At 38.4% G+C, this 26,494-nt stretch overlaps 2 protein-coding genes and 1 long non-coding RNA gene across 5 annotated transcripts; 1 reads left to right on the top strand and 2 right to left on the bottom strand.

Annotated features, from left to right (window-relative positions):
- The first annotated feature begins 3,859 nt into the window (after nucleotides 1-3,859).
- On the top strand, nucleotides 3,860-4,578 carry LOC140937776 (uncharacterized). The gene is made up of 2 exons (XR_012165517.1): nucleotides 3,860-4,135; nucleotides 4,327-4,578. It is a non-coding gene; the product is annotated as an uncharacterized lncRNA (long non-coding RNA).
- Nucleotides 4,579-10,756: 6,178 nt separating this feature from the next.
- Nucleotides 10,757-12,864, bottom strand: LOC140937767 (uncharacterized). Its single transcript, XM_073387338.1, has 3 exons — nucleotides 12,652-12,864; nucleotides 12,075-12,384; nucleotides 10,757-11,425 (listed from the first exon to the last, which is right to left on the bottom strand). The coding sequence occupies exons 1-3, from the start codon at nucleotides 12,809-12,811 to the stop codon at nucleotides 11,011-11,013; spliced, it is 885 nt and encodes a 294-aa protein (XP_073243439.1). The 5' UTR covers nucleotides 12,812-12,864; the 3' UTR covers nucleotides 10,757-11,010.
- Nucleotides 12,865-13,803: 939 nt separating this feature from the next.
- On the bottom strand, nucleotides 13,804-24,901 carry LOC140949142 (uncharacterized). Of its 3 annotated transcripts, XM_073398381.1 has the most exons (5): nucleotides 24,513-24,901; nucleotides 23,395-23,719; nucleotides 21,269-22,605; nucleotides 17,035-17,086; nucleotides 13,804-14,127 (listed from the first exon to the last, which is right to left on the bottom strand). In XM_073398381.1, the coding sequence occupies exons 1-4, from the start codon at nucleotides 24,841-24,843 to the stop codon at nucleotides 17,082-17,084; spliced, it is 1,998 nt and encodes a 665-aa protein (XP_073254482.1). In that variant the 5' UTR covers nucleotides 24,844-24,901; the 3' UTR covers nucleotides 13,804-14,127; nucleotides 17,035-17,081. The 3 variants fall into 3 exon arrangements, with proteins under 3 accessions (XP_073254482.1, XP_073254488.1, XP_073254475.1); XM_073398387.1 differs by lacking the exons at nucleotides 13,804-14,127; nucleotides 17,035-17,086 and adding an exon at nucleotides 20,004-20,473 and having other exon boundaries at nucleotides 21,479-22,605; XM_073398374.1 differs by lacking the exons at nucleotides 13,804-14,127; nucleotides 17,035-17,086 and having other exon boundaries at nucleotides 20,004-22,605.
- Nucleotides 24,902-26,494: the final 1,593 nt, after the last annotated feature.

The raw sequence follows: 26,494 nt of genomic DNA, 5'->3' as shown, positions 1-26,494 counted from the left end.
ATTTCCTTTCCTTGAAGGAAAATCAATTCTAACTCAGTTCCTGTGTTGCTTTGATGACTGGGCATCATCAAAAAATAAATCAAGACCCACTGATGATATATTTTTTAGATTTCGCAAAAGTGTTGGACTCTGTGCCTCACGAAGGACTGTTACTGAAATTAATATGTCACGGGATCGAAGGCTCATAACTGCGTTGGTTTAGAAGCTTTTTGAATGACCGCAAACAACGTTATTGTTCGAGGCACCACTCATCCTTGGTCTTGCGTAACCTCCGGGGTTCCCCAAGGTAGGGTCCTGGGCCCAATTCTATTTCTAATTTACCTCAACGACATATCATCTCACATTTCTTCTTCATTTAGGATGTTTGCTGACCACACCAAAGTATACAGAGAACTGTCAAACATAGCAAAGGGCAGTGAAGCCCTACAATTTGATGTAGATCAGTTAGTATCCTGGGAATCTAAATGGAAACTGCGTTTTACTTCCGATAAGTGCGACGTTTTACGCATAACGCACAAACACGTCAAACGTGACCTCTCCCTCCCTATATACTCATTGAGTACGAACCTTAAAAGCGTAAAGTGCGTCAAGAATTTGGGCATTATGGTTTCTTTGGATTTATCTTGGAGCGAACAGGTAAACGTGACCGTCAATAAAGCTAACAAATGATTAGGTTTGGTTCACGAAACAGTAAGCTTGTTGAATCCCGGTACGTTCTCTACTTTATACAAATCTCTTGTGCGCCCAGTTCTTAAATACGCAGCTCAGGTCTGGAATCCATATTTGGCTAAGGATGTGCTAGCGTTAGAAAAAGTTCAGCGAAGAGCCTCTCGGGTTGCTCTCGGGCAAGATTGTAGAAAAACACATAGATTGTTAAAATGCTACAAGATCGTTTTTGGCATGAACAAACTAAACTTTGACGATCAATTTAACAAGTGCAATTCAACCCTAACTAACCACCCGTATAAGCTTTATGTTAAGCCAGCAACGTGTAGTCCATAATATATAGATTTATCCAGAGCTAAAAGCGAAGCTCTAGATAATATTATAGTTTGGACAATAAAATATATAATCGTGTAATGCTAAGCGGCGAAGGAGACGAGAATGGTGAAAAAACAACAATAGGTCTAATTAGCCAAAAAGCAACTTTGCACGTGCAGCACACTTTTTTGTACATTTCTTTGCCGTTGTTTTGTACGACTACATCGTGAAACTTCCAGAAACTTCCTGGTTACACGTTAGCTTCGCTGGCCCGTCGCCTTCTTTCTCTTTTTCTCTGTGTCTCTCTTTCTCGGTACTCCAAATTTGTGGACATGACATTTAATCTAACCTTATTACTTTAAACAACATGGATACAGAAACAATTTCCGCTTTCCGTTTTTGTATTTATTGACTCTTTGGTTGTATATGCCTCACAAGACGCGGGTGGCTTTGCGATTTCCCGCCAAAATAGCCTCAAGTTGCCAAACCTGTATGTTGATTGAGTTATTTTACATTGGTATACCTGAGGAGCAGACGGACGGTTGGGCGGGCAGGCGTACGGTCACGTGACTGCCTTAATATCTCGGATGCATAGGTTACCAAATTTTCTTACCCATGGTGCTCCCAGACTTCCGCTATAAATATTCTTTTCCTATCCGAATCGTGCGGGACTGGAACCGTTTTAAGAGTTCCCCTAAGCACTTCCTAAATACCCATTAGTTGTTTGTCTTGTTCATCTATTGCTATTATTGATCACTAGTGATCCAATTTATATTTCGTAAATAGTTCTTTAAATTCTTTTTTTATATTCTATATTTTACATGGCTTACATCTGTTTTATCTTTTTATTTAGGGAAACGTCATAGAGTCAACCTCAGGTTTTCCTTTTCAAGATGTTTTATAATTTTTAGTTTCCTCATCTTGAATAAATACGTTATGTAATGTTCTAAAAAACAGATGACAATATGTTGTTGCTTTCATCATTTTTATCAGGAAAAGGTTTGAGCAGGGTTTAACCGAGCGAAGAGCATGATAAGAGTGATACCTCCTACTACCCTCAGCATTTTATCGCACGGACAAAAGCAAGCAGCTTTGAAGATTTTTACAGAGTCCTTGTATAGCTTAGTCTTACTCCTTCTATATCTTAAAGAAGAAAAAGAAAATAGAAAATAGTTATACTATCAAAACCTCCTCAGCAGATTGTTTTAGTACTTACACATTCACCTAAATCTTGTTTCTTTTCACGCAACCAGACTTTTTTTATTATTTATCTTTCTTTTTTTCAAAAATAAAAAAAAAGTGACATGACATGAGTGATTGAAATGCGCTGGGTGTTAAAGTGCGACAATCAATATTTAGTTTTGACTGAGTCATACAAAGTGTGGCTGGAAGATCTGTATTTCCTTGCCGAGACACTCTTATCGGCCCAGTTAGGGCACAACGTCTTTGTTAATAAAAAAAACAACAACAACAAAAGAATATACATTTTGTTGTTCAATAAAATGTTTAACACATTCATGGCACAAACAACAAATGATATTTAGATACTTTTTTATCTAAACAACTCCTGAGAATTCCAGATACCCAAGAAGAGATTCCCCTTTGAAAGAAACGGGAATGCTCGTCACATCGCTTGCGGCGTAAATGAAAGATTTTCAGATTTTGGTCCACGTAGAATGTTTAAGACAGGTACCCAATATTTTTACCCATACAGGTATCGCTTAGAGTTGTGTGAAAAGGAAGGTCTATACAAAAAGCATAGTGTGTTGAACAGCTCTGACTCAATTAAAATGACTGTAGCACATATTTGGTTCTTTGTTTTACTTAATGGTCGCCTTTAATCTGAACTAAACCAGGTTGGTCTCCTTTATCTTATTTTTTAATAATCATCCTCATCCCTTTCATATGAGAGTTCTCCCCCCCCCCCTCCCCCACCCTCCGACCCCTCCCACCCGAAGGACAGTGTAAGAAGAGTGAAGAGAGCTCGTTTAAGAAAGACGAAAATGATGCCATATGGTTCCACGAGAGAAGCTTAAGTGGCCACTCACTCACATTTCTAAAGGAAACCTTTTAGGTTATTTGCTAGATGCACCATATATTAGGAACACAGCAAGTGAAAAAAAAAATTTTAAGCAGGACCTTTCGGCTGACACAGGATTTTGTCATTTGGGTCATCGGTGACTAAGAAATAAATTCGAAACTGCAGAGCAGTTTTCATGCAAACAAAGAATTCAATGTCTTTTCCACTACTCACAAAACTTTTCCACTACTCACAATTTTGCTGAAAACGACAACCTCAGGGTTTTTTAAGTACTAATTCCGCTAAAAATCAGTTTTAAAAAACTAAAAGGAATTTAGCCTGAGCCGAGGAGGAACTTATGTAGTGAAAAAGTATTTCAGAAGAAACGCCAATAATACTTGATGATGTTTAATCCACTATCATACTGTTCAAGCCGTTAGTTTCGCCGTTACAGCTGTAGCTCTTGAAGAAAATGCATTTTTTATAGCTGCCTATCAGTTAAGAAAGCTGGGCAGAGAGTTAAGAGTGCTTTTACAGTGCTCTTGAGTAAAAGCGTAAGGTGTTGTGAGGAATAATAGCACGATAAAAGGTTTATATATATTTGTGTTAGCTGATATAGATAATCTTATCGCTCACAAGTCAGACACTCTTGGGTGGTATTATTTTTCCCTCTGCAAAGATGTGGAATAAGTTTTATTGCTTTGGTACCTTTTATTATCAGTTTGTTGGATGAGTGAAACTGAAACCGCTATTTTGCCGTTAATATAGCTAGAGCCCTTAAAGCAAATGCATTATTTAAAGCTGCCTTTCAGTTAAGAAAACTAGGCAGAGAGTTCAGAGAGCTTTTCAGCAAAATGCTCTTTAGTAAAAGCTTTATCGAAAGCTGTTGTCAGAGATAATAAGAGGGTAAAAGGTGTTTAATAGATATATTTGTGTGAGCTGATACAGATAATCTTATTGCACACAAGTCAAACACTCTCAGGTGGTGTTAGTTGTCCCGTTGCAGAGATGTTGAGTAAGACAGTTCTATTGCTTTGGTGCCTTGTAGTATCAGTCTGCTGGATGACTGAAACTGAAGCATGGATCAGTAATTCTAACGGCAAGATAAAAAGAGGGAAACAATCAACTATGAAGGTACATTACTTCCTCTCTATTTGTCACTTCATTGGCTTTCGTCTGTCTTAGTGTTTCCGAGAGATCTTTCCAAGTCCTTTCTTATTAGTAAAAGCCTGATTATAAAAAGGAAAATCTCATCAATTTTTCACCTTCTAGAACAATACAGCTACTCCTTACTTGCTTGAATATCTATGTCTTGCTTTTTTCAGGATCTGATACATTACCAAAGGATCATTCGGAACTTGTGCTCCGCCATGAAAGATGTTTGTAAACGTGAAGCAGATGTGTCTTCTTTTGAAAAGGATTAACTAATGTTTAACCATAACGAAGAAAACAATAAGTGCGACCTAATAATCGAGTTTTAAAACATTGTAATATTTTTATGTTCGAACTCTTTAAATATAATGTAGTAAAGTTTGGTGTAATTAAAAAACGTCTTTCGCGTGTTTCTTGCCAAAACACTTTTATTGGCTGGTGATGTTTTTTCAAAACTCAAAGTATCTCGAAAGAAATCTGTGACTTGTGCGCCTCAGTGAAAGATTTTTGCAACCTCGAAATTGTCAACTAGTCGCTTGAGATGGACAAAACATGCGCAGTCATCATAGCAAACAAGGTCATCACAGACGGTTATAAACGCATTTAACAGGCAAGCCAAAATTAGACCCAGAAATTGACGAAATAAAACAAAAAGAGGACAAAATGCCGTTGGTTTAGCCATTTTAATTTTGTAAACGTTTGGTGACGGTTTGACAAAGTTTGCCGGAAAAGAGTATGATAAGAATTAATGATCGCCGTACTACATGTATCTGTTAGTAACTTGTGGATTAGACAAAAACAAACACCTTCGATCATATTTACAGAACCCTTACATAACTTAATCTGGCTACTATTATATCTTACAGAAGAAAACAGTTATACTATCATAATCCTCTTGACGACTTGTCTACTCATTTTCCAATGTAAAACCTACTCAACAAAATTAGCTTTTACATCAATGAGATGACTTCAAATCTTAAAGTGTTTATTAACAGCTTTTCGCCTGACTTTTAAGTACTCAGACATCTACATAAAAAAATTGTCTCTTTTTAATCAACTAGCCTTTTCTCAAAATAAAACACCGGTGACTTGAATTAAATGACTGACAATCAACACTGGTTTATCGACCGAGCCATACAAGAATGCAATTTTCTTAGGACGCAAAACTGTTGTAAGCTTCCGGATATACCATTCGGTCTTATAGTTCATGATTCACAGGGTCTGTTCATTTGGTACTAGTAACTGAAGCGTCAATCTTCATGGCTTTTTTCTTTGCGTTTCACTTGAACCAAAATGGGCCTCCCTCGTAATAAACTTATTGTACGGGTTCAAGCCGTTGACTTTCACTTCCGAAATTAAAACAACTGATGTTCCTGCAAAACCCCACAAAAATCTCTAAGAACCGAAAAACAGCAAAAATCAACCAGCAAAACTGAGAAATGAAAAAAATTACCACAAATACAGTCGACTCTCGATAACTCGAACCCTCGCTAACTCGAACCAAAATCGATTTCCCCTGGATTTCCGTCATAAATTGACTGTAATTTTACCCTTGGTAACTCGAACCCTCGATTACTCGAACTCCCGCCAACTCGAACCAATTTTCGTTTCCCCTCAGGTCATTTTCTATATAATTTTACCCTCGATAATTCGAACCAAGTTTTGAGCCCTTAAAAAGTCCGGAAAAAAGCCGTCTACGGGTGTCCGAAACATTGAATTTTGGATTTCCTATTGACGTGTTGTAGGAGTATAGTTTACTAGTGGAGGGTGATGTTGATTGTCACAGGCTAACGAGAAGCAGCTTTTCCTCTTAAAACAGTAAAACGCATGCTCTATTTAGGCTATGTTTTGTTGCGCTGCGTTCTGATTTATAATCTAGAAGTATCTTTTAATTTTCGCTTGTTATTTCTACAATTAAATGTGATTAAAATGTTCACTTTGCAGTAAAAACTGTTTTTTACCTTACTCTCGGCTATTTTCTTCGGGATCCCGATAACTCGAACTCCCGATAACTCGAGCCTTTTTTCAATTTCCCTTGAAGGTTCGAGTTATCGGGAGTCGACTGTACTTTACTGACCCATGTATCGAGAGACTGGCAAGATTTAGCTGCAGCCTTCCTCTTTCTATTTTCCTGTTGTCTCCTACCCATAACGTATTACACAAAAAACTTATTTTGCATCTTCGGGGGTTCATGCGCTCGTACAAATAGAGAATACTACCCGACGCGTTAGCGGACGTGTCTGACAAAAATCGTGAGATTTTTTGAGCGCTCATTGAAGTGTTCTGAATGGCACGGGCTACTAGAGTGCAGCTGGTTTTATTTTCCCGAGTGAATACACTACTGCTTTTTCCATTCTTTGATTTTGTTTAAATATCACTGTTAAGTTTGAAACTTCAGTTTAACCGACTGCACTCCTTAACTTGGATATTGAGTATCAAAATGCGGACCTTAGGGGCCCGTGCGGGGGGGGGGGGGTGCGAACGCACCCCATACACCCCCCTGGTTACGGGCCTGTATGGATTCATCGATAAAGATTGCACCTCCGTCCCCCCCCCCCGTAGGATTCACTACCTGTAAAATAAGTGTCAACTGAAATGACAATCTTTGAATCAACAACGCTATCTTCTTTGTTCGCAGATTTCATCACCCAATTTGGACCTACAAAGGCTATAGTTCTTCCAATTCCAAGAGAAAAGCTACGCCGAAACTTTGTCTTCTTTATGTTAGTTTTGGTCAATCTTGATGACGCAACATGAACTGCTCCACTTAAGGACCATTATTTCCGCAGCGTTGGAAAAATGAATCCTCTATGTCAAGTGCCACATGCCCTACAGTTTTAATTATGTAGCCCACATACACTGCTCCTCCAAACATACATGCACTGCAGTTTACAAAGGTTAAATTTAGTGCGATCTTGCTTTTGTCGTACACTAAATTATTTCTATCAGTTTGGTACCCGCAGTTGTCTAGCAATAAAGCAGCCAGAAAACAAACCGCCACAAACCTGGCCGGGTTGATTTAGCAGCCGTTTTAGAGGTCAAGATATGCTTTTCGCTATGAATTTTGAAGGCAGAAGTACAGTTTTAAGAGAAAATGGAAGCAATTTAGACTGTTAGATTTTAAATATGGGCAAAAATCGAGGTAAGAAAACATATGTTTTGCTTCCCAGTTATTTTGCGTTATTTCTCCTAGGAATTACAGTGGTCCCAAGAGGAACAGAAGACAATGCTTAGTACTATGCAACATTTTGGGGGCAAACAAGGTGTACTAAAGCAGATCTACAAATGGCGAATAGAAAGATAGAATCATAGAAATCGTGGGCGTGAAATGGAGTTTAAGAAGTTGAAGTACTATTCTTGCAGACTAAAGTATTTTAGTCAATTTTCAGCTCTTCACAAGCAAAATCTGAGAAAACAGCAACTGATAAACTAGAGTTATTTGGGCAATTTTATGTTCTAGGCTAGTTTTTAAACAGGATTATAGAAGTAAAGTGTTAAATCACACAATTCTTATCAAAATGTGTGACAGGTTTGGACACAGAACTCAATCTGGAACACCATAGCTACTTGTCTTAAGGTCTCTATTTTCATCCGGGGTAAAAGTCTCAGTATGCGAGGAGAAAAGCGAAAGGATTGCTTGCACTCAATTTCGGGAGCTGGCGCGAAGCGCAAAAACCCGCTAGCTGTTAATAAATCCCACGCGGTTTTTGTCTTCATTTTTGCCCACGACGATCTCTAAAGAGGTAATGGAGAACAGGCCAATTTTTCAACGATGGTTTGGCTCGCGCAGGTATTTTTTAGAAAGAATCTAGTTCTGCTCCCGCAATTAATTAATTTAAAGCCTAGGATCTGACAGGCAGCGGTGAGGATCCAAAATTGGTTAAGTGGAAAGCAGTAAATAGATTAACCCTGACGCATAGGTATGGTCAACAACAAGACAAATAACAACAAACAACACATTTTATTGAAATTTGAAATATAACTAATAGCATTATTTTCTTATCCGCAAATTACTTATGAATTAATCTAAGCGGGGGAAAGAAGGACATATTTACGATACAAGGTTCATCTATTGCATAGCCTGCGAGCAAGCTCTCCGGGTCGCTCTGGCGGCGGGGCGGGAAAAGGAAGTAGAGCTTGCAACTACGTCCCTGGAATTTGAATCGCTGTATCGAAAAACTCGATGCGAAATGCTGATTGGCGAAGATTATATTAATGACGTCATTACCCTTGGCACATGCTGTCGGGTGTTTTTCAATGTTTGTTTACATTCGCCCTCTTTCCGCTTTGCCCTGATTGGCGGAAATCTGACAGCTCAGTCGATGGGCAGCCATAGGCGAATTGTACGTGGAATTCAAGTTCCAGAGACGTACACCTCTCCTTCGCTTAGTCCCGCCCGGCTGCCAGAGCGCCCCTGAGAGCTTGCCCGCAGGCTATCTATTCGAAGGACTAAACAGCAATAAAGATACTACAATGAAATAAATGGAGTAAACTAACATAAAACAAAGTAAGTAAATAACGATTACGAACAGACACTATGATAATGTGTTCAACAACTTAATAACACGATGAACTTCAATAAATTTACTAATGATTCCTTTACTTTTTTACGAAAAGACGATCGCTTAAGCGTTTTAATTGAATAAGAAATTGAGTTCCAAATTTGAGAACCGATTCTCGTGAAAAAGGCAGACATTTTAATGGTCCTAAAGAACTTAACATAAAAAGATTTGTCAGAGCAAGATCTTGTTCTGTAGTTATGGGTCCGACATGCTTTAGTAAATTGATTAAGTATGCTAGCTGGTGCTGTTTGTCTTTTGGTATCATACAATAGATGGATACAGTCGCTGCAAAATAGGCTTAGTAGCGGAAGGCAATTCGATTTCAGAAAGATGGAATGTTCCTCAGACTCACTAGGGACTTTACGATCCGACGACGAAACGGCAGCGAAAACGTCGCTTCAAAAATTAATTTGGGTTCTTTCGGTCTTTATCGCGATTAATCCAACTCACTTGCTTTGTCAAATGTGGAGAAACCCTCCTGGAGATGAATTTCTAAAAAAAGTAAATCCAAGTTTGGAAGAGAATAAAATTTCGTCGTCGCTTGTTTACGTCCTCAATAAAAAGTAAACTTAGGCAATTCCTCGTCGTAGTCGTGCATAAACGGAGAAGAATGTACAAAAAAGTGAGATGCACGTGCAAAGTTGTTGTATTGCCTACTAAGGGCCTGTTTACATGGAGGTGGGGAATCCCAGGTAGGTGAGGTAACTTGATCAGATGGGGTAACCCGCCTGTCCATATAATCTCTCCTTTTAATTTCATCACATTTACATGATGGTGCGGTGACCCGACACATGTTACCTCACCCAATCTGGGGTCCCCCACCTCCATGTAAACAGGCCCTAAACCTATTGTTGTATTTGACGTTCTCGTTGCCGTGGCGTCGAGGGGTCGGCGATTCACTCACTCGGTGGTCTCCCCCAAGAATTCTCGTTATATGTTATTGTTCATAAGAAAACGTCATTGATCTTGAACGAAATGCGAACTACACCTAAGATTGCTTGTTTAAGTAAATGACTAAATCACATTATTCTATTTAAACTTCGTCGATTAAGAAAGAATATCGAGAGACATCCTTAACATTGGACTCCGTCTATGTCAGTCTAAAACAACCCTGATCATCATTCGAAGCAAAACGTTTTCTTTCTTTTCATTGGCCGAGAGTCCACCACTTAACCTGCAAATAACTGCTTACAAATAATGGTCTCCTTATGCGCAATGTCGTCCAACTGTGTTTGGCTTAGTGTTTGGCTGCAAATAATATTCTGCCCATGCGTAAAAGAATCCACGCTTTTCTCCTTTTTGTGATCGCCCTTACGTAAAAATGACAGGTCGCTTCGCTTCCAGGGGAGATTCATGAAAAAATAAACTCGGCGATCGAATGATAAAACAATTATTGAACTCGGTTTATCGCCAAACGTCGTGATTTGTCACTGTCTCGCAGATCAATCATTTGCCGAAGTCGAAGGCTGACACAAACAATTGATCTGCTCGCTTCAAACAAATCACGATCTGGATATCGAAAGAAACCCCATGGGTACTCCCTATGCTGGTCTATACGGGGTACCTTTGCGATTTCCCTTGCTGAAGTATATGAAAGGGTAGGGAAATCTGTCATTTCGGTCGGTAAAAGGCTGAAAAATGCCAACAGATGAATTTTATGGCTGAGAAAAAGTCAAGGTTTTGTGATTTATTCATATTTTAAAGACAGTGCATTTACAGCAGTTGAAAAGGGATGCAAAGTTCTAAACTAAGTATATGAAAGGTAACATTTCAGAGACACGACCCAACGTCAATTTTCGGAAAATTTCTGTTCGGAAGACGATTTGGGATCTAGAATTTTCGGAACATTTGTTATAAAATTTCTTGCTTTCCTGCCTCTACTAGGATTTTCCAACATCTAAAAAACGGTATAATCGCCCATTTTTAACGGATTTTTACCGTAAAAAGGTTACCTAGAATTTTCGGGAGCCTTTTTTCTCGCTAAAATTTTCGAGAAGGTAAGTTTTGATCTTTATAATTTTCGGATCACTAGACTTTCAGCTAGGAAATCCGTACAGATGAAACATTTTTAGCGGATAAAAATATGCCTATATCTACCGTTTAAATACTAAAATACGTTTAACAATGCTGTTTCAGTGGTTTTGAACTGTAATCTCGTTGGGTGCCCCTGACATTTTTCAATAGAATGTATACCAAAGGGATGCCTTTTCTGTCAAAACTGGTGTCTAAAAGAGTAAGAAGCCGTACCCCGGCCAGAGCCTCCCCTTTAAAAACTTTATGGAGTGTTTGATTTGATTACTTATCTACCTTTGAGGTAAGAGAAGCAAACAAATTATCGCTCATTGGTAGTTGCAGACCACTGTCGTCAGAGATTCTTAGACTGCACGGAGTGTCTGACCCTGCACGATGATTTTGATGAGACACATTTTCAGCACTGAGGTGTCGAGGAGGTCGCATCTCCTCTGTGGAATAGTTCATCATTTCCGGGCGGTGATGTCTTTGATGATTACGAGATATGTTACCTGTGCTGTAAGCCTTCTTTCTTTTAGGTTTACAGTGACAAGGATTCCCCAACGTTCGCCCCATGGCCGAACGGGCTTCGATGAAATACCTGAGACTCGTCTGATTTTCGTTGATTATATCCATCGGGTTCTCACGAATACTTCCCTCGATATTTCTATTACCTGCTCCATTTTCCATACCAAAGTTTCTGTTGAAATTACAAATTTCACTCGATCACTTCTTTTAGAAGAACTTCCTAGTTGTCTAATCAATATCGATCTAGCCCACTGTAATCCTTAGGAGATGAATGAGGAATCTTAAAACTACAAAGTACTTTTTGTAGTCAATGCGATGAAAACTTAATGGTGCAAAACAAAGGCCGCTTGCAGCGCTTTTTAGACATTTTTAAACTTGGATGGTTGCATTTACCGGGGATTTAGAAGAATACGACCTTGCGTTTTTTTCCAATTTCACCAGTAAAGAAGGCTTAACGTAATAAATGAACATTCCTGGAAAGACACAAACGATAAGCATTTGAAGCTCACAATCAAGGATGTATTCGTGAATATTACATTCCGTGCACTTTTCACTTATCACAACCGAAAGAATCTTGAAATGGAAAAGATAAAGGAACTTTAAAGAGCAAATTTACCTCAAAACTGGGTTGAATTAATAACGTCAATAATTATCAGTGTTCTTTCAGTTATATGGACTGCAAACGTGGCGTTGCTTTTGTAAAATTACTCGAGACTAACATCACTCAAAAAAATGTTTGCAAACAGGTATTCCTCTAAACCAACAGTGTTAATACTGTAAAAGGCATTCGTTAAAAAACCTCGCTCGACGCTTTAGCTCACCTGCCGAATTCGATGTGAAACTCCTTTTTCACTTGATCGCTAACTTCTTGAGCCGAAAATACAACCTCAGGACCAACTTTGTGAAGCAAAGTTCCATCGTGATCGGTGAAAGCCTTTTCACCTTGTTCCCTGTCCTCTCTTTTAGCTTCTTGTGACAGGAGTATGAATCGTTTCGGTTTGTGTATGATGTCGAGCTTTAGTAACTCTTTCTTTTTCTGAAGAGTTACAAAGCAGACCACAACTCCGACCATGGTAAGGGCTGCCCCGAGAGCGCTCAGAATAAACACTGTCACAGATGTGGATTTTTTCTCTACAGGAAATGAAACCGTTCAAATCAAATGAATGCTTTTACTGGTAGATAAAACGTTAACTTCGAGTACTAGACATCCCCTGTTCATCTCTGTTATATGTATTGATTACATAAATTACCCTGCCAAGACAAGATTTTTACTATAAATATGAAAATTTCTTTAACGGTACGCTCTTTCCAACAACTTTAATAACAAAACTGTAAAGATCCAAGAAATGAAATATTTTCAAAAAGAGAGGCAAACATCCTTAGCTAGAAAAACATTACCTTTAATGAAAAAAAACCAAAGGTATAGTGATCCTGCCACACCCATCTCAACCACTGATCTTTGCTGCTTTATTACAGCTGCCGTCGCCATGAAGACGCCCTTGGAATGTAGTTTGTCGCCACTTGTTGGCCGTTCTCCTCCTTTTCTCAGTGTTCCCATGGTAGTCGTTGATAAAACACGTGTTTTAACAGTGATGGGTTCTGTTGTGGGTTGTAATTTATTATTGTGCCGTTCTCCTCCTTTTCTCAGTGTTCCCATGGTAGTCGTTGATAAAACACGTGTTTTAACAGTGATGGGTTCTGTTGTGGGTTGTAATTGGAAACCGGTCTCGTTGACTTGTAAAACTGTAGACGAATTTGCATTTGCGTTGTTGAATTGTATTTGTATTTTTGTGACATCTTTATTCATAACATTTTAAAGCCTTTACGCCATTTCGGCACTCAGACGTAAGGAACGTTATACTACTACATGAGAAATTTCTGCAATTTGTTTGGGGTTAGAGCAGTGGTCTTTCAGCTCAATTTTAAATTGAATAGTAGTATTTATTGAATAGTAGTATTAACAAATAATGGCCTGATTTTTACGTGATATTTGGCATAAATACCACTCGTGATAATTCAAAATTGTCTCAAATTTCACTGGCCTAACTGCTCGTGAAATAACGTACGACAATTCTGAAATATCACTCGTGGTATTTATGCCAAATATCACTACAAATCATGCTATTACCTGTACTAACTGTTTATCGTATTAATCTGTTACAAATATTCCTATGTAGACCGTTACCACGATAATGTTCGTTTCTAGTGATGTCAATGTTACCGACCGTTTTACGAAGTATCTAAATTCTAAATGTTTTTGGCGTTTCGTTAGTGAGTTTCTGGACGTTTTAAGGGATATGTCTATGAGCCGTTTTAGAATTTTCTTAAAAGAGACGTCAAAGGTACAGTTGTGTAGGACCAACCTCATAGTAATGTAAGAGATTTATTCAAAAAAATGATAGTGAGGAAAACCGTTCTTTTCTTAGTCTGTGCCGTTGCAGTGCATATTGTACCCGACAACTTTTCTTGTCGGCACGAAAAGCTGTCCAGTATGGTGTGAATATAGTCTCACAATGTACCGGAAACCTCAAACAAGATACTCACCACACTTGAAAATAACAGTAAGATACTTGTAAATCCCCTGACAGTGCGTTCCTAAAAGGGTCTGATTCAACGTCATCCTACAGTGCGTCTTCTTGTGACAGATTCCCATAATTTCTAGTGTAACATTCTTCATGGGACATAACGACTTGTCGTTGGTATCGTTGCTTACTAATTGTTGGCGAAAAGGGCATGGTCCCGCTTCTTTTTCGCGTCCGTATAAAGCAGTGTAGACGACAATTGCTTGGAACGAGTTTGCACACATAAGTATAACTGTATCTCCTTGGCAGATCAGCTGTGCTTCAGGTTCCCCCCGACTGACCACTGTTACCGCTAAATGACATTGCAGTGAGAATACATGGGGTTAGAAACACTTGCAACATGTTCGCGAAAACTTTATCTTAAGTCACACTATTTTTTTTTATCTTGTTTAAACGTTAAACGTTTCTTTGCATCAATTAACTGTCATAAATAATTGATGGACAAGTTTTGTTATTTAAGACTGTATTTAGACAATGAAACTGTTTTATATCTTCTGTTGCTGTGGATGGCAAGGATGAAGTTGAGCCAACTTTTTCAGGTTTTAATGCTATGCCTGTAAAAATCACCAAAGTAGTTGTTAACAATTATTCCTTGAGCCCCAATGGGCTCTGAGTCAATGGGCCGAATGGACTATTGACTCAGAGGCCATGAGGGCGAGAGCAATAATTGTTTTAGTAAAATCCAACCAGGTGGTAAAAAAAAAATATCGAGACAAAACAACTTTAGGTAGTTAAAGGTAATAATCCTTAATCCTTTAATCCGGCGCTTTGCGCTACTAGTGGGCTATAGCATATAGCCTAGTAGTTGCTCAACCAATAGGAGCACAGCATTGATAATAGGCCACTTGCTGGAGTTTACCAATTCTGGTTAGCACTCCCTGATAGAGTGGTTTTCGTTTGAGTGTCGTAAAACCAAAACCAAAGTAATTACTCTGGCCAATCACATAGGACACAGACAATACATTGAACCAATCAAAACTCGAAGTAATTACATGTGGCTGACGCAAAGCGCGGGAAAATGCATGCGAGCGCGTCAAAATTGGCTTTGGTTTTACTTCTGATTGGATGAAAAGGTGGCGCGTATCTTTTAAGCTAATCGCATCGAGTAGAAAGTGCAAAACCAATTACTTTTCGACACTCAAATGAAAACCGCTCTAAAGCTAGTCGCGGCATTTACGTAACGATTATCGATAATGGTGCTTGAAAGATTCTTCAGCACTCCTCAAATTAGCCTGTTTCAGGAGGCGTTCAGATAGTGGAGAGTGTCATGAAATGGAGAGCGGAGGAAAACACAGTGGAAGACCTCTCTCACTAACCCCACCCCTTCGTTGTGTTTTCCTGTTCTGTTTTCTTTGCGTCATCCCACTATGTGAACACCTGGAACAGACTCACTAAAATAGAGCGTTTTCACTCACGTGGTCAGCATCAATGCAAATTTGTTAGTCTCGCTTGCGTAGCAGCGAGACTCTTAATCTACAAGCCCTTTTTTTTTCCTTCATATTTAGTAGACAAAAGGGAAGTCATGGTTCCAGTTGTTCCAAGCAGAGACCGTGGAAACTGGGAAAAAGAATCGTTGCGTACCGAAGCCACGTATGTTTCGCGAAGAACGCTTAGGAAAGATCAATGCGATTTAGACCTTTTCCGAGACGGGTCGGTCCACGAATCTTAATTAACAAAACTTCGATGGTAAGGGTTGTAAACTTTCATTGTATGTAAATGAGTCTTGTGATGAGCATGCGGTTTATTTTCGACGATGATTGAAATGACGCGCCATGTTAATTTCTCTCAAATCAAGGTCCTTGAATTTTCGTGTATTTATACATGCGTATAACCTGTGACCGCAGACGTATTTGTGGTCGTCGCTAATTGCACGCGTACTAAATCAATCCAGAAACAAATCGTCGATTGCGATATCATTATTTCGAATTCTTGTTAGAAATAAGAGAAAGTTTTATTGAACAAAAAGAATTAACTCCCACAGGATTGGCTTGGGACACCAACATGGCCGCTGTTTTTTATGTTTGGGACAACAATATGACGGACGTGAAGTCGTGTGAAACCGCTCTCTCGGTTAAGTGTAAAACAGTCCTTGCTATAGCCTCCAAGGAATGACTTTAACTTGTGATAGCTTCACCTACTATCGAAAAAAAAGATGCATTTGAGTTCCGCTTCCCATTTTTATCCCATTCTGTGGGTAAAGTCCCGCTAAAAGCATAGAAAGACTGGTCAAATGATTTCTGTTTCATTGCCGTGATGAATCAGGTATAATTTTAAAGCGCTCAGACACCCTGTGAACGAACTTTTAGTTTTCTTAACGCTTTGTTTCAGAGCAAAAAAAAATAGAAAATAGAATTTTACAAAAATTTTTCAAAAATTAAAATAAAAGTAACAAATGCGCGGGAAGCCGAACAAATGTGTCTTTTTTTACTAAGTCATGGTGATTTTTTTAATCACTACCTAATTATTTGAATAAAATGAATAAATTATTTAGCACAGACGTGTCTTAAACAAGTGATGGCTAATAATCAGTAATATAAACCACTGAGTTAGCAACTTACAGTGCATTCTATTTTCGTTTTCGCTCAATTTCCATGTCTTCTAAAATTACTCTCACTCTGTTTGGAAAGAATGTTTGTCAGGGTTCCAGAAAATTTCGTTCAAACAACTTAGGTCCAGACAGAAATATTTCGTAACCATTTTATATTATTTTTGTCCGTAAGAAAAAGTTTGTTTCTATTCATCACGAAAATTGGTCCCTTTTTAAGCCTTTCTCGCTCTTTTTTTGTATAGGGTTCACTCAAGTCGTATGCTGTCATTGTGAAAGTTAAAAATGTGCGGAAAATGTCAGCATTTTAGATCGAATTCCCATTTTGTAAAAGAGAACTACAGCATCACATTGCATTTTTGTTTGATCGTTTGATCGTTAGTTTTGTTTACAGAGTTCTATTCGCCTCTTGAATTGCACACTTTTGCTGAGCACTAAAAGCAAATCGAAGGATTGACAGAAATATCAGATTTCTATTTATCAGAATTCAACAAGCGAAAGCTTTATTTATTTGATTGTTTTTTGCATCAGTTGCTTTTAAGAAGATTTTTTATGCACAAAAGGTACTTAGCAGTATAAAGGCCCTGACAATTTTAAGATCACGGCATTGATCATTCTTGACGTTTGGCGTCCAGGAACAGTAACTGAACTTACCGCCATAGTTAACCGTAATGTTCAGCTTAAAAACCAGGATCACAAAGCTAATCTACAAAGGATAAAATCAAAATAGGGAGATTTCAACTGACTTGCTATACACGGGAACATTGTTGTGAAATAATTAAAAGGAGTACTTACCTCAGTGGAAGCCACGAAATGACTGTAAAGCCTCATATTAGTTGATGCCAACTATTGTTTACGGCCACATTTTTATCTTTCCAGGTTTGAAGTTGCTTTTATTAATGTTATTGAACTGTCTGGCTTGGAGCACGAAGTATAAAGAGCTTTTCGTTATTATGAAATACCCTCTATTAACAACGCCGAGATGACAGGTGATGGTCATTTGACTTTGTGATTTCACCATTGGTGATAAATTTTTAAGGCAAACTAGTTTTCTACCTGACATTAATTTATAGTTATTTCGCCTACCTGACAAAAGCCTGCCCGCCTAATGTGGCTAATATTAAAGTTACGCGCAGGCCAATATGAAGCTAACTAAAAGGCCGCAAACCAAATCAAATTACCTGACAAAGCAGACTAGGTTTCACAAATTTGCATTTTAAGAAAAGTCCATTGAAGTAATTGCACTATAGCTAGCGTGTCCTTTTTCGGCTTAAGGCAGTCAAGTGGGGTACAAAAATATGAACTGAAAAGATCTATCCATACCTTAAGTTGCTGCTGTATCTACCTCACAATTTTGTCGCATAGTTTTTTTTAATAATTAGTTGAATTCTGAAATCCGAAAAACGCCCAGTTTAATTGACTCGTTCCAAACTTATCTGTGAAAATATTCTTAGTTTGCAACCACGTTACACGGTGGTCATGTTGGGAGTCAATACAATAGAGTTTTTTTCGAAGAATTTGCATGAAAATAGAGTTTAGTTCCCAGAGAAGAGAAATGCTTTTGTTCTTCACCATCAACAAGGACGCCGTGACATCACCTGCAAACCAGCAATATTTTATCTTGACATTTATTTTCTCATTTTTTTTTTTTCATTCTTTTTAATATAGGCTTATTGCTAACTTGTCTGTTAATGTCTTTTCACTTCGCATATATATATGTTTATTTTCCGGACTTGGGAGCCAGTTTTGATAAGCCTCTTGGTTTTGATTCTTCTGATATTCCCTTGCCAGCTTACCATTCAAGTAATTATTTAATTTTTTTATATTTAATGTCGCAAAATAAGAAAACTGAACTGAACTAAAATTTCTTCGCTAACCTTAAGTTCATAATGAATAAGGAAGCGTTCGTGTCAGTATTAACAAAATTAACTTTTCAACAGTGACAGAACCTCTTTAAATTTACAAGCACATAATTGTGCGCCAATGGTTTCAGTGCACGCGTGAAAGATCGTAAAAACTATTTTCCTAGACAGTCTACGAAAATGAAAGACAGATCAGAGTGGCCAAGCTCTTGTGAAGAGAATGTAAATTAGTGTTTTCCTAATTAATCTGGTAGTCATTTCTCCTTGACGTGCTTGTGTGTTCACTTTTCTGACTTTCGGAGCGAATTTGGCGCCGGCAAAATGTTTCCTTCAAAGCAAATTTTCTCCTAGGAAAGATCTAGGACATTAGTCCCCTCTTTCAAAACAGCGACACATTTTCAGGTTACTCGGATCGTAGTTCTGATAGTTTGTAGAGAAGATTATGAAAGGCCGAAAACATCAAAGATAAAAACAACGATGCTGCAGTTTATGTTAGGAGTTTCCTTACTCTGCGGAATCCTTTAGTTTCAGTTTTGTTTACAAATTGCAAAGGTCTTAAAAGGTTGCTCTTAAAACAATGCCATATTAACTTTGTTTTTGATGATTAAGTAGGCCAACGTGAAATTCTAGTGAAGCTAGATCTTGATAGAATATGTAAACTTTAGTGGTAAAGAACCTCGAGTTAGAAATTTTTGGTCTCTTTACTGTCCTGGCAGTAGCCTACAGTCTTAACTCATGAGCCAGAGGGAAATATGTTAATTGTTCCGGTATTAGAATGGCTAGTTTCCAGTCATAATAATAATAATAATAATATAGATTCTTATTAAGCGCATTTCTATCCTCAATGGGCTTTACATTATGAAAGCCGATTGAAAATCATTACATTTCTAGCCTATTGTGACATTATACATCAAGTATTGTAAAACTTTAAAAATCCTAATTGTAAAACTTTAAAAATCCTAAAACGTTAAGCATGAAAATCAATTGTAACATTATACATCAAGTATTGTAAAACTTAAAAAAAATCCTAAAATGTTATCATGTTTGTAAAAACTTTAAAACCAACTTGTAAAACTTAAAAATCCTAAAAATGTAAGGCATGAAAATCAATGATCAAGTATTAATTGTAAAACTTTTTAAAAAAAAACCTAAAATGTTAAGATAATTAGTGTTTACCAAAGTTGTTCACCAATTAGTTTTTCACCAAAGACAATGGCAATCTGGTCCCTCCTTTATTGTTAAGAACCAGCTCGAAGTTCTCTTAGCTTATTACTTCGGCCACGAAAAGATCCACAAGACTAACATAATTACAAATGTAATTGCAAAGAAGACATGAGGGGTCTAAAGCAGCTTGAAATAATAGATTGTTAACTTGTTTTCAAGGGACTTGCCAAAAAACTAAGTTAATTTTTTGGCAAGTCCCTTGGAAACAAGTTAACGTTAAACTTTTTTTGGAAAAAATAGCAGATTTTGATCAACCAAAATAAAATGATCTTTACTCATTAAATTAAGATATTTGAACTATCTAGCAGTTTTAAATCAATGAGGTTGTATGACTCAACTAATACGTTTCATTAACAAACTGGATTTATTATTGATATGTTAACCAATGATTTTAGCAATTTTAAGAGTAGGAACCGTGAGGCTCCAAGTACCCCATTCTGATACAATCTTTTAGGACGTCGTTGATCCCTGATAAGATCACATTCTTTAAAGTCAATTTACGTTAGCAAACTCATATTAATCACGCATCAAAGCGATCGATTGTCTTTAAATGACTAACTAACATGATTCCTTTTAGACTACATCGACGCGGGCATAACATCGACAAACTCCTACAATGTTGGACTCAGTCCAGTACGGCCACCTTCTGGTCAATTTTCACAGTTTTAGAAAGTTTACGATCTCTTTGTCCTATGCATTTTGTCACAGCCTGGCCTTTGACTTTCCTGTTCCATTGTTCGTTAGCATTAGGATACTTTCTTCGAGAAATTTTGTCTCTGTTTTATGCTTCAGTCTTGGTTACTTGTTATGAAGGATTATGTCTTTTTTATATAGCAGAGCAGTTATACCGTTTATAAGGGATTACAAACTTCTTGTATCTGTCGTCCACAGTTCCCCGTCCTATTTTCCAAACAAAGATCGTGGCAGCCCTAAAATCTTTTCGATGAAAGTACTTTCTGGGGAATTCTTTGGATGATCATCAAAATTATCTCCACTGGTATCTACCGCTGAGGTAAGTAGAGTAAAGAAAAACAGTCAATGAAGAAAAGTCATTTAGTGTATCAGTCAAAAAGAAGGAAGGAAAAGTAAAAAGGGGAAATAGAGTGCAAAGTACACCGCGAGTGGTCGTCTTTCTTTGCCCACAGCCACGAGCGGCGAGTCAAAAAAGCAAAAATGGTGCAACTTGTAGTAAAAATGGAGGAGAGAGAAGGCGGAGAGAGAAAAAAGACTTATTTGTTCTTCGCTTCGGTTTCGGCACCGGCTCCGCTCACGCGCGCCTTCGATATGCTGTGACGCATAAAAAAAAAATAACAAGCTTCTCTCAATCTACGTGCAAAGTAAGTGCCGGCAAAGAAAAAAGAAGTGCTCCTCCACCCCAGAGACATTGAAACAACTTTCCGAAGTCACTGCCAAGAACTCATTTAAGACTTTCATCAAGGATTACTAAAATCCGATAGACATTGAACTGGATGTAACACTTTTTGGATGACTTCACAATTTTTGTTGTTGGCTCGCACCAGACTGAGTTCACTAGACTTCTTGCTGGTGTTTGTCGGTCTAGCGTAAACTTCATGTTATGCTCGACTTATCCGTTTGTAACTCTAATTGTATTTTTATGTCAGTCTATATATGACAAGTGTACTTTTCACTTGATCAAAGCTGCCACTATACAGCAGTGGAACCATCCCTTGAAGGTACCACCACATATACGTGCTTATTTCTGTTTTTTTGTTCTTTCCTGTCTGACTTTCCCCCAACAGTGTGTCTTAAATGAGGATCAGGTACCGCAGAAGAATAGGTACCTTTTGCTACAATACTATAAAGATCGTCATCTGAACTGTCAGTTGCCTGTTCCGGGGGTGGAGGCGAGGAGGTGCTGAAAAGTGAGGTTCCTGAATTGGCATTGTAAGAATGCTGGTCAGATGAACGCAAGCTGGATTCGTTTGCGTGTCCATCTGGCAAAGCATCCAAAGGAGAAAGCAGTTCTCCTGTGCTAGGAGCACGCAGCGTACCTTTACTAGTATCTTGCTCCTGCGTTTCAGAAAGGATTGTTTTGTGCCGAAGAATGCCACTGTTATCCAAACCAAAGTTGCCAACCCTTGCATCGTTATTCTTCTTCCAAACATCTTCAGACATGTCGCTAAAATTCGGATTCGAAGTTATATTTGGAACAGTTCCATTGGAAGAAATAACTTCGGTCCATCTTCTGCTTGATTTTCCTGTATCTCGATGACTTGAATAAGGTGTTGGTGTCCCGAGATTTGACTCCTTTACCAATGGCACATTTAATGTATTACACAGCATCATTGCAGAGGGGCTCGTTCGCGTATTTGGCAATAGCTTATTTGTTCCTCTCCCTGTGTTCGGTGCCTCTGCAGAAGTAGCCGAATTAGGACTTCCAAGGTAGTTTGGTTCTCCATCCCTTCCAATTACCACAGCAGGTCCAACTTTTTTCACTGCGTGACCAGCTGAATACTGGTGTGGACATTTGGAAGTCAGGTTTGATGATACTTTGCCCTTGCTTTGCTGCCGGTTGTTTAAATTTCCACTTGTGAGAGAAGACTGATTAGTCACTGCACCATTTGGAAGTGATCTGGATGGAGCCTGTAGTTGTGATGTATGGGTAGAACCCATTAAGTAAGGGGCTCCGTCAGAGGATATTGTGTCACCTCCAATATCCATCTGAATTGGATTTCGCAATGGAGACTGGCAGTATGCATCATTTGCAGTTGCGGACCGCTGTCGTGGCAGGGTCTTGGACGGCGATTGGTTTTGTGATCCTGCATGACGATTTTGATGAGACACATTTCCTGCACTTAAATGTCGAGGAAGTCGAACCTTCTCGGCGGAAAAGTACGTCGCCTCCTGGCTGGGATTTCTATCTTGGTTTCGTGATACGTTACCGGTACTGTTTGCTCTGGCTCTTCTCGTCGTACCACATTTGGGTTCGCTTAGGGTACGGACACGAACGGGAGTTGATGGAAGGCTGGAAACCATATCATATTCATCCATAGAGCTTTGCTTTTGGTTGATAATTCCATTCGCTGGTTTGTTATTATTCACAGTATCGAATACTGGGTTCACATGAATACTTCCCTCTTCATTTTTGTTCACTGCTCCATTTTCCATACCAGAGTATCTATTTAAAAGGAAATTGGCCACGTGATTTGATGATTTTTCATGATTTGACCACGTGATGGTGCAAGAACGTCTCGCAGCTAGTAGTTTTTATCGCTACTTTATTTGTTAGCGATTGGCTTTTTGAAGACATTGACAAACGCACAAAAATAAAGGGACTTCTGGATTTGTAAACTGTTTTACAACTCTTTTAACTTTCCATTTGAAAAGGTAGGATAGACTTTCACTCACGAGAGTGTACAACATTAGAAATTTCTTTTCGAGACTCTGCAAGGAAAAGATAAAGAGTCGTGAACTTGAAAAGTTTTTAGTAGGAATGGAAATCACAATCTAAAAGATGTGCGATCTTGACTTCTCTACAGGATTCGAACCAGCGACCTTCCGAGCAAAAAGCGAGCGCTCTATCCATTGAAAAACAGAAAGACTCATTGAGATTAAAGCGGTATGCCATGGACGGACAATGATATCAACTGATGTGCTCATCAATTACATAAAAGCAATGAATGTTGAGTGAACAAGCAATGACTCGGTCTTGAAATGTTTCCCAGTGGATATGAAAATGTTATCAATTTTACATAAATGAAAACCACGGAATCCAAAAACACTCACAGAAGCTTGTGTTCAAATCTATTTCAACTGGCATGGCTCGCAAGATTCCACACTAATTGATTCATTACATTGTCGGTTGTGGCCCTTTCGATTTCACTTACAACAAGTAAAAACGCATTTGAAAATTCAAACCCGAACAAATTTATGTATTCGCAGTTCCATACGAGACTAAATGCCTCACCTGTCAATGTTAAACTCTTTTTTCACTTGATTACTGACGTCTTGAGCTGAAAACACTACCTCTGGGCCTTTGTAAGTCAACGTTCCATCGGTCGCGTTCTCTTCAGTTGGTTCTCTAGCTTCTTTTTTAGGAACGTTTCCGTTCTGATTCGTCGTCTTGCCGTCTTTCGGTAATGAAATGAATCTTCTCGGCTTGTGCATGATGTCAAGCTTCAGGAAATCTTTCTTTTTCTGGAGAGTTACAAAGCAAGCCACAACTCCAACCATGATAAGGGCCGCCCCGAGAGCGCTCAGAATAAACACCGTCACATAGGTGGACTTGTTCTCTACAGGACATTAACCGTACAAACAAAAGTTCGAAAAAGTGGAGGACATCAACCAAAAAGTTTTAAAAATAATAAATTACTTTATTTGAGCGTATAATGATCTTATGTGCAAAAAAGTTTACTTGAAATGAAATCTAGAATGAGTTAGAATGTAAATGAGATAGGGTATTTGTGTCTTAAAAATGTGGAATTGCCTTACACCCACCATCAGAGGCGAGCAAATTCTTGGTTGCTTTTGACCCCAGCTGAAAACCTGTCCTTTTTAACCATGCTCTTTTTCATTTTTCATGTCTACGTCTAATTTTATAGCAGTTTAAACAAGTTCTACTGGATTATTATGATATTTCATTTTAATATTTAGTGATTGCACTTGCAAGAGCATTATTATTATTTTTTTTTTCTATTATCATATCTCATCTGGCGTCCGCGTCACTGAAACAAGATTTTAAACACTTCTCGCACTTATACCCGACATACTCCAAAAAGTGGTTTGAATATTCTCCAAAAGTCGTCTTTTCATCTTTTTGTACAATTTGCCTTTGTTTAAGTTTCACTTAAGACCTTCCTAAAAACAGAATTTGAATTTTACAGAGGGGCCTAAGTGCCCTTATAACAATTTAAGTCATAAATTTTCCAAAAATTCCATCAATGTGTTTTAGTCTCTCTTTAGCGGCTTGAGGTAATGAAGGTTTCCAATTATGGATTAGACAGTATTGTCATATTACGTAACAATTAGCTGAACTAACCATAACAGGAAAGATTAATGTAAAACAAATACTGATAAAAGAAGTACCTTTCATATGAAGAAACCAAAGGTAAAGTGATCCTGCCACACCCATTGCAGCCACTGACTGACTTTGCTGCTCCATGACCGCTGCTGTCGCACTGGAAACTCTTCTGGGGTGGAGTTGGTCGCCAGTTATTGGGTTCTCTGTTCCATTTGTCGGTTGTTCTTTGTTATTCGTTTGTAAAACAAATTTTTTAGTAGTGCTGGGTACTGTTGTAGGTGTTAATGTGTAGTTGGTCCTGTTCACTTGTATCGTGATCTGTAAACCTGTGGACGTGGTTGAAGTCTTAATGTTTTTGTTTCGTTTTGTTGCAACTACCGGTACGTTTGTCAGCATAACGGGAATCGTCACGGGCTTACTTAGTCCAGACGAAAATACGGTTGGGCCTGGTTTGACAGTGTTACTTACCGTTTTACGCCGTCGTTTAGTCGTTCGACGCCTATAATTAGCTGGAACTGTTGTTGGTTTTTCGTTACTAGAGGATGAAGACGACCCTTTAGGGGTTAATGGTGCAGTTGTGTGCCTAGGCTTAGTTACCTCGGGTGCCTTAGTTGTGGTTGTTTTTCTTTTCCTATTAGTTGCGTTTCCGGTGCGAGTTCTTTTGCGATTTGTCAAAGTTGTTCCTCTGGGTGTTTTAGGTTTGATATACGTGGCATGTGTTGGTGAGTTAGTGCTGTAGCTAGTAGGATTCGGGTTAAATATGCTCTTATCCTCTAAAGAAGAAAAGAAAGTAGAGATATACAGGTTTTTGGTTAAGAAGCAAAGATCTTATTAAGCCCTTTGGTGCAAGTCTTAGTGCAAGACCAGTGAACAGTTAGAACTACCACTTATTCATCCATCTTGAATATCAAGCGCAGTCCTCAGAATGCTTTCATACCACCTAATCATAATGTGTTTCCTCCAACTGCAACCACCATTAGTTACAGAGCCCAGTTGCTGGAATAGGGTTTTGCGAATAAAGAATACAACAAACGCCTAAACCATAGTATCAACTTTAACCACATGATGCTCTCTTAAAGCTAATTCATACAACAGGATAAATTAAAGTTAACGTGATAACCATAAACCCGCCTTTACCAGTAATGGAACCAGCTCACTTCCTTTCAGGGGTTACCTCCTGCATGTGACCCCTGTCACACTTATTGCTTCGCTCAGCCAATTAGATGCCAGCTATCACATGAACAGTTGATGCCTATATTTTAGCGCCTAGCTCAGCAAAATAACACTTCCTATTCTTCTTTTCGTGGAATAAAATCCCTTCCCACCCTCCCTTATCACTGCTTGATTCTCTCTGCTGGTTTTCTTAAGGTTTTATATATGAGGTCTTATCTCTTGCTTAAAATTTAAGAAGCTCCTTATACTTTTTGCAGTCATAAGAACTACTGATCTTTGTTGTTTACACTTTGACTCAATTGGCAATTGTCAAGAGGATATGGCAGAAAAGAGTTGAGGTTTCTACTGAGGGGAATCATTCTACCAGGCATCCTAACATGCTTGTGCACTTAGTTACTTTGAGCCTTATTTTGATTATTAAGTTGATAAAAGTTTAATCGTCATCATGTACTTACAACTTGTAGTAATATATTTTCGTCTAACCCCTCTCCCTCGAGGTTCATGTTAAGTGTCTGGCTGTGCTTTCGGGAGGGTTCAGGTTTCCCTAAAAAATAATTGAGGGTTTTTCCCGACGGGCAGCAGGCACGCAATTCTAACTTAAATTAGTGATGATATCTGTATTGAGAGTTGTTGGCAATTAATAAACATGGGTTCGGGATGAAGTGTTCCTATACAGGTCACACTTTGCCCCATAGACTCTTGTTACTCCTTACAGGACAACTCGGATTAATATTAATCCGTGGATTATAATAATAATAGATTATAATATGGTTATTATAATCCGGTAATAGATTATTATAATCCAGTAATAGATTATTATAATCTAGCAATAGATTATTATAATCCAGTAATAGATTAAGGCACGGCAAAAATT

Source organism: Porites lutea, chromosome 1 (assembly GCF_958299795.1).
Source record: "Porites lutea chromosome 1, jaPorLute2.1, whole genome shotgun sequence".
Lineage (NCBI taxonomy): Eukaryota > Metazoa > Cnidaria > Anthozoa > Scleractinia > Poritidae > Porites > Porites lutea.
The sequence above is the reverse complement of the archived record's forward strand: the minus strand, read 5'-3'. Positions and strand labels throughout refer to the sequence as shown.

What these genes read in the sequence shown, in the direction of transcription:
- LOC140949142 (XM_073398374.1), bottom strand. Translation starts at nt 24,843, where the DNA reads ATGCTGACAAACGTACCGGTAGTTGCAACAAAACGAAACAAAAACATT. An exon ending in TTGGTTTCTTCATATGAAAG is followed by an intron (nt 23,720 to 24,512) that starts GTACTTCTTTTA and finishes AATGTCCTGTAG; the next exon opens with AGAACAAGTCCACCTATGTG. An exon ending in AAAGAGTTTAACATTGACAG is followed by an intron (nt 22,606 to 23,394) that starts GTGAGGCATTTA and finishes CCTTTTAAATAG; the next exon opens with ATACTCTGGTATGGAAAATG.
- LOC140937767 (XM_073387338.1), bottom strand. Translation starts at nt 12,811, where the DNA reads ATGGGAACACTGAGAAAAGGAGGAGAACGGCCAACAAGTGGCGACAAA. An exon ending in TTGGTTTTTTTTCATTAAAG is followed by an intron (nt 12,385 to 12,651) that starts GTAATGTTTTTC and finishes CATTTCCTGTAG; the next exon opens with AGAAAAAATCCACATCTGTG. An exon ending in TTTCACATCGAATTCGGCAG is followed by an intron (nt 11,426 to 12,074) that starts GTGAGCTAAAGC and finishes TAATTTCAACAG; the next exon opens with AAACTTTGGTATGGAAAATG.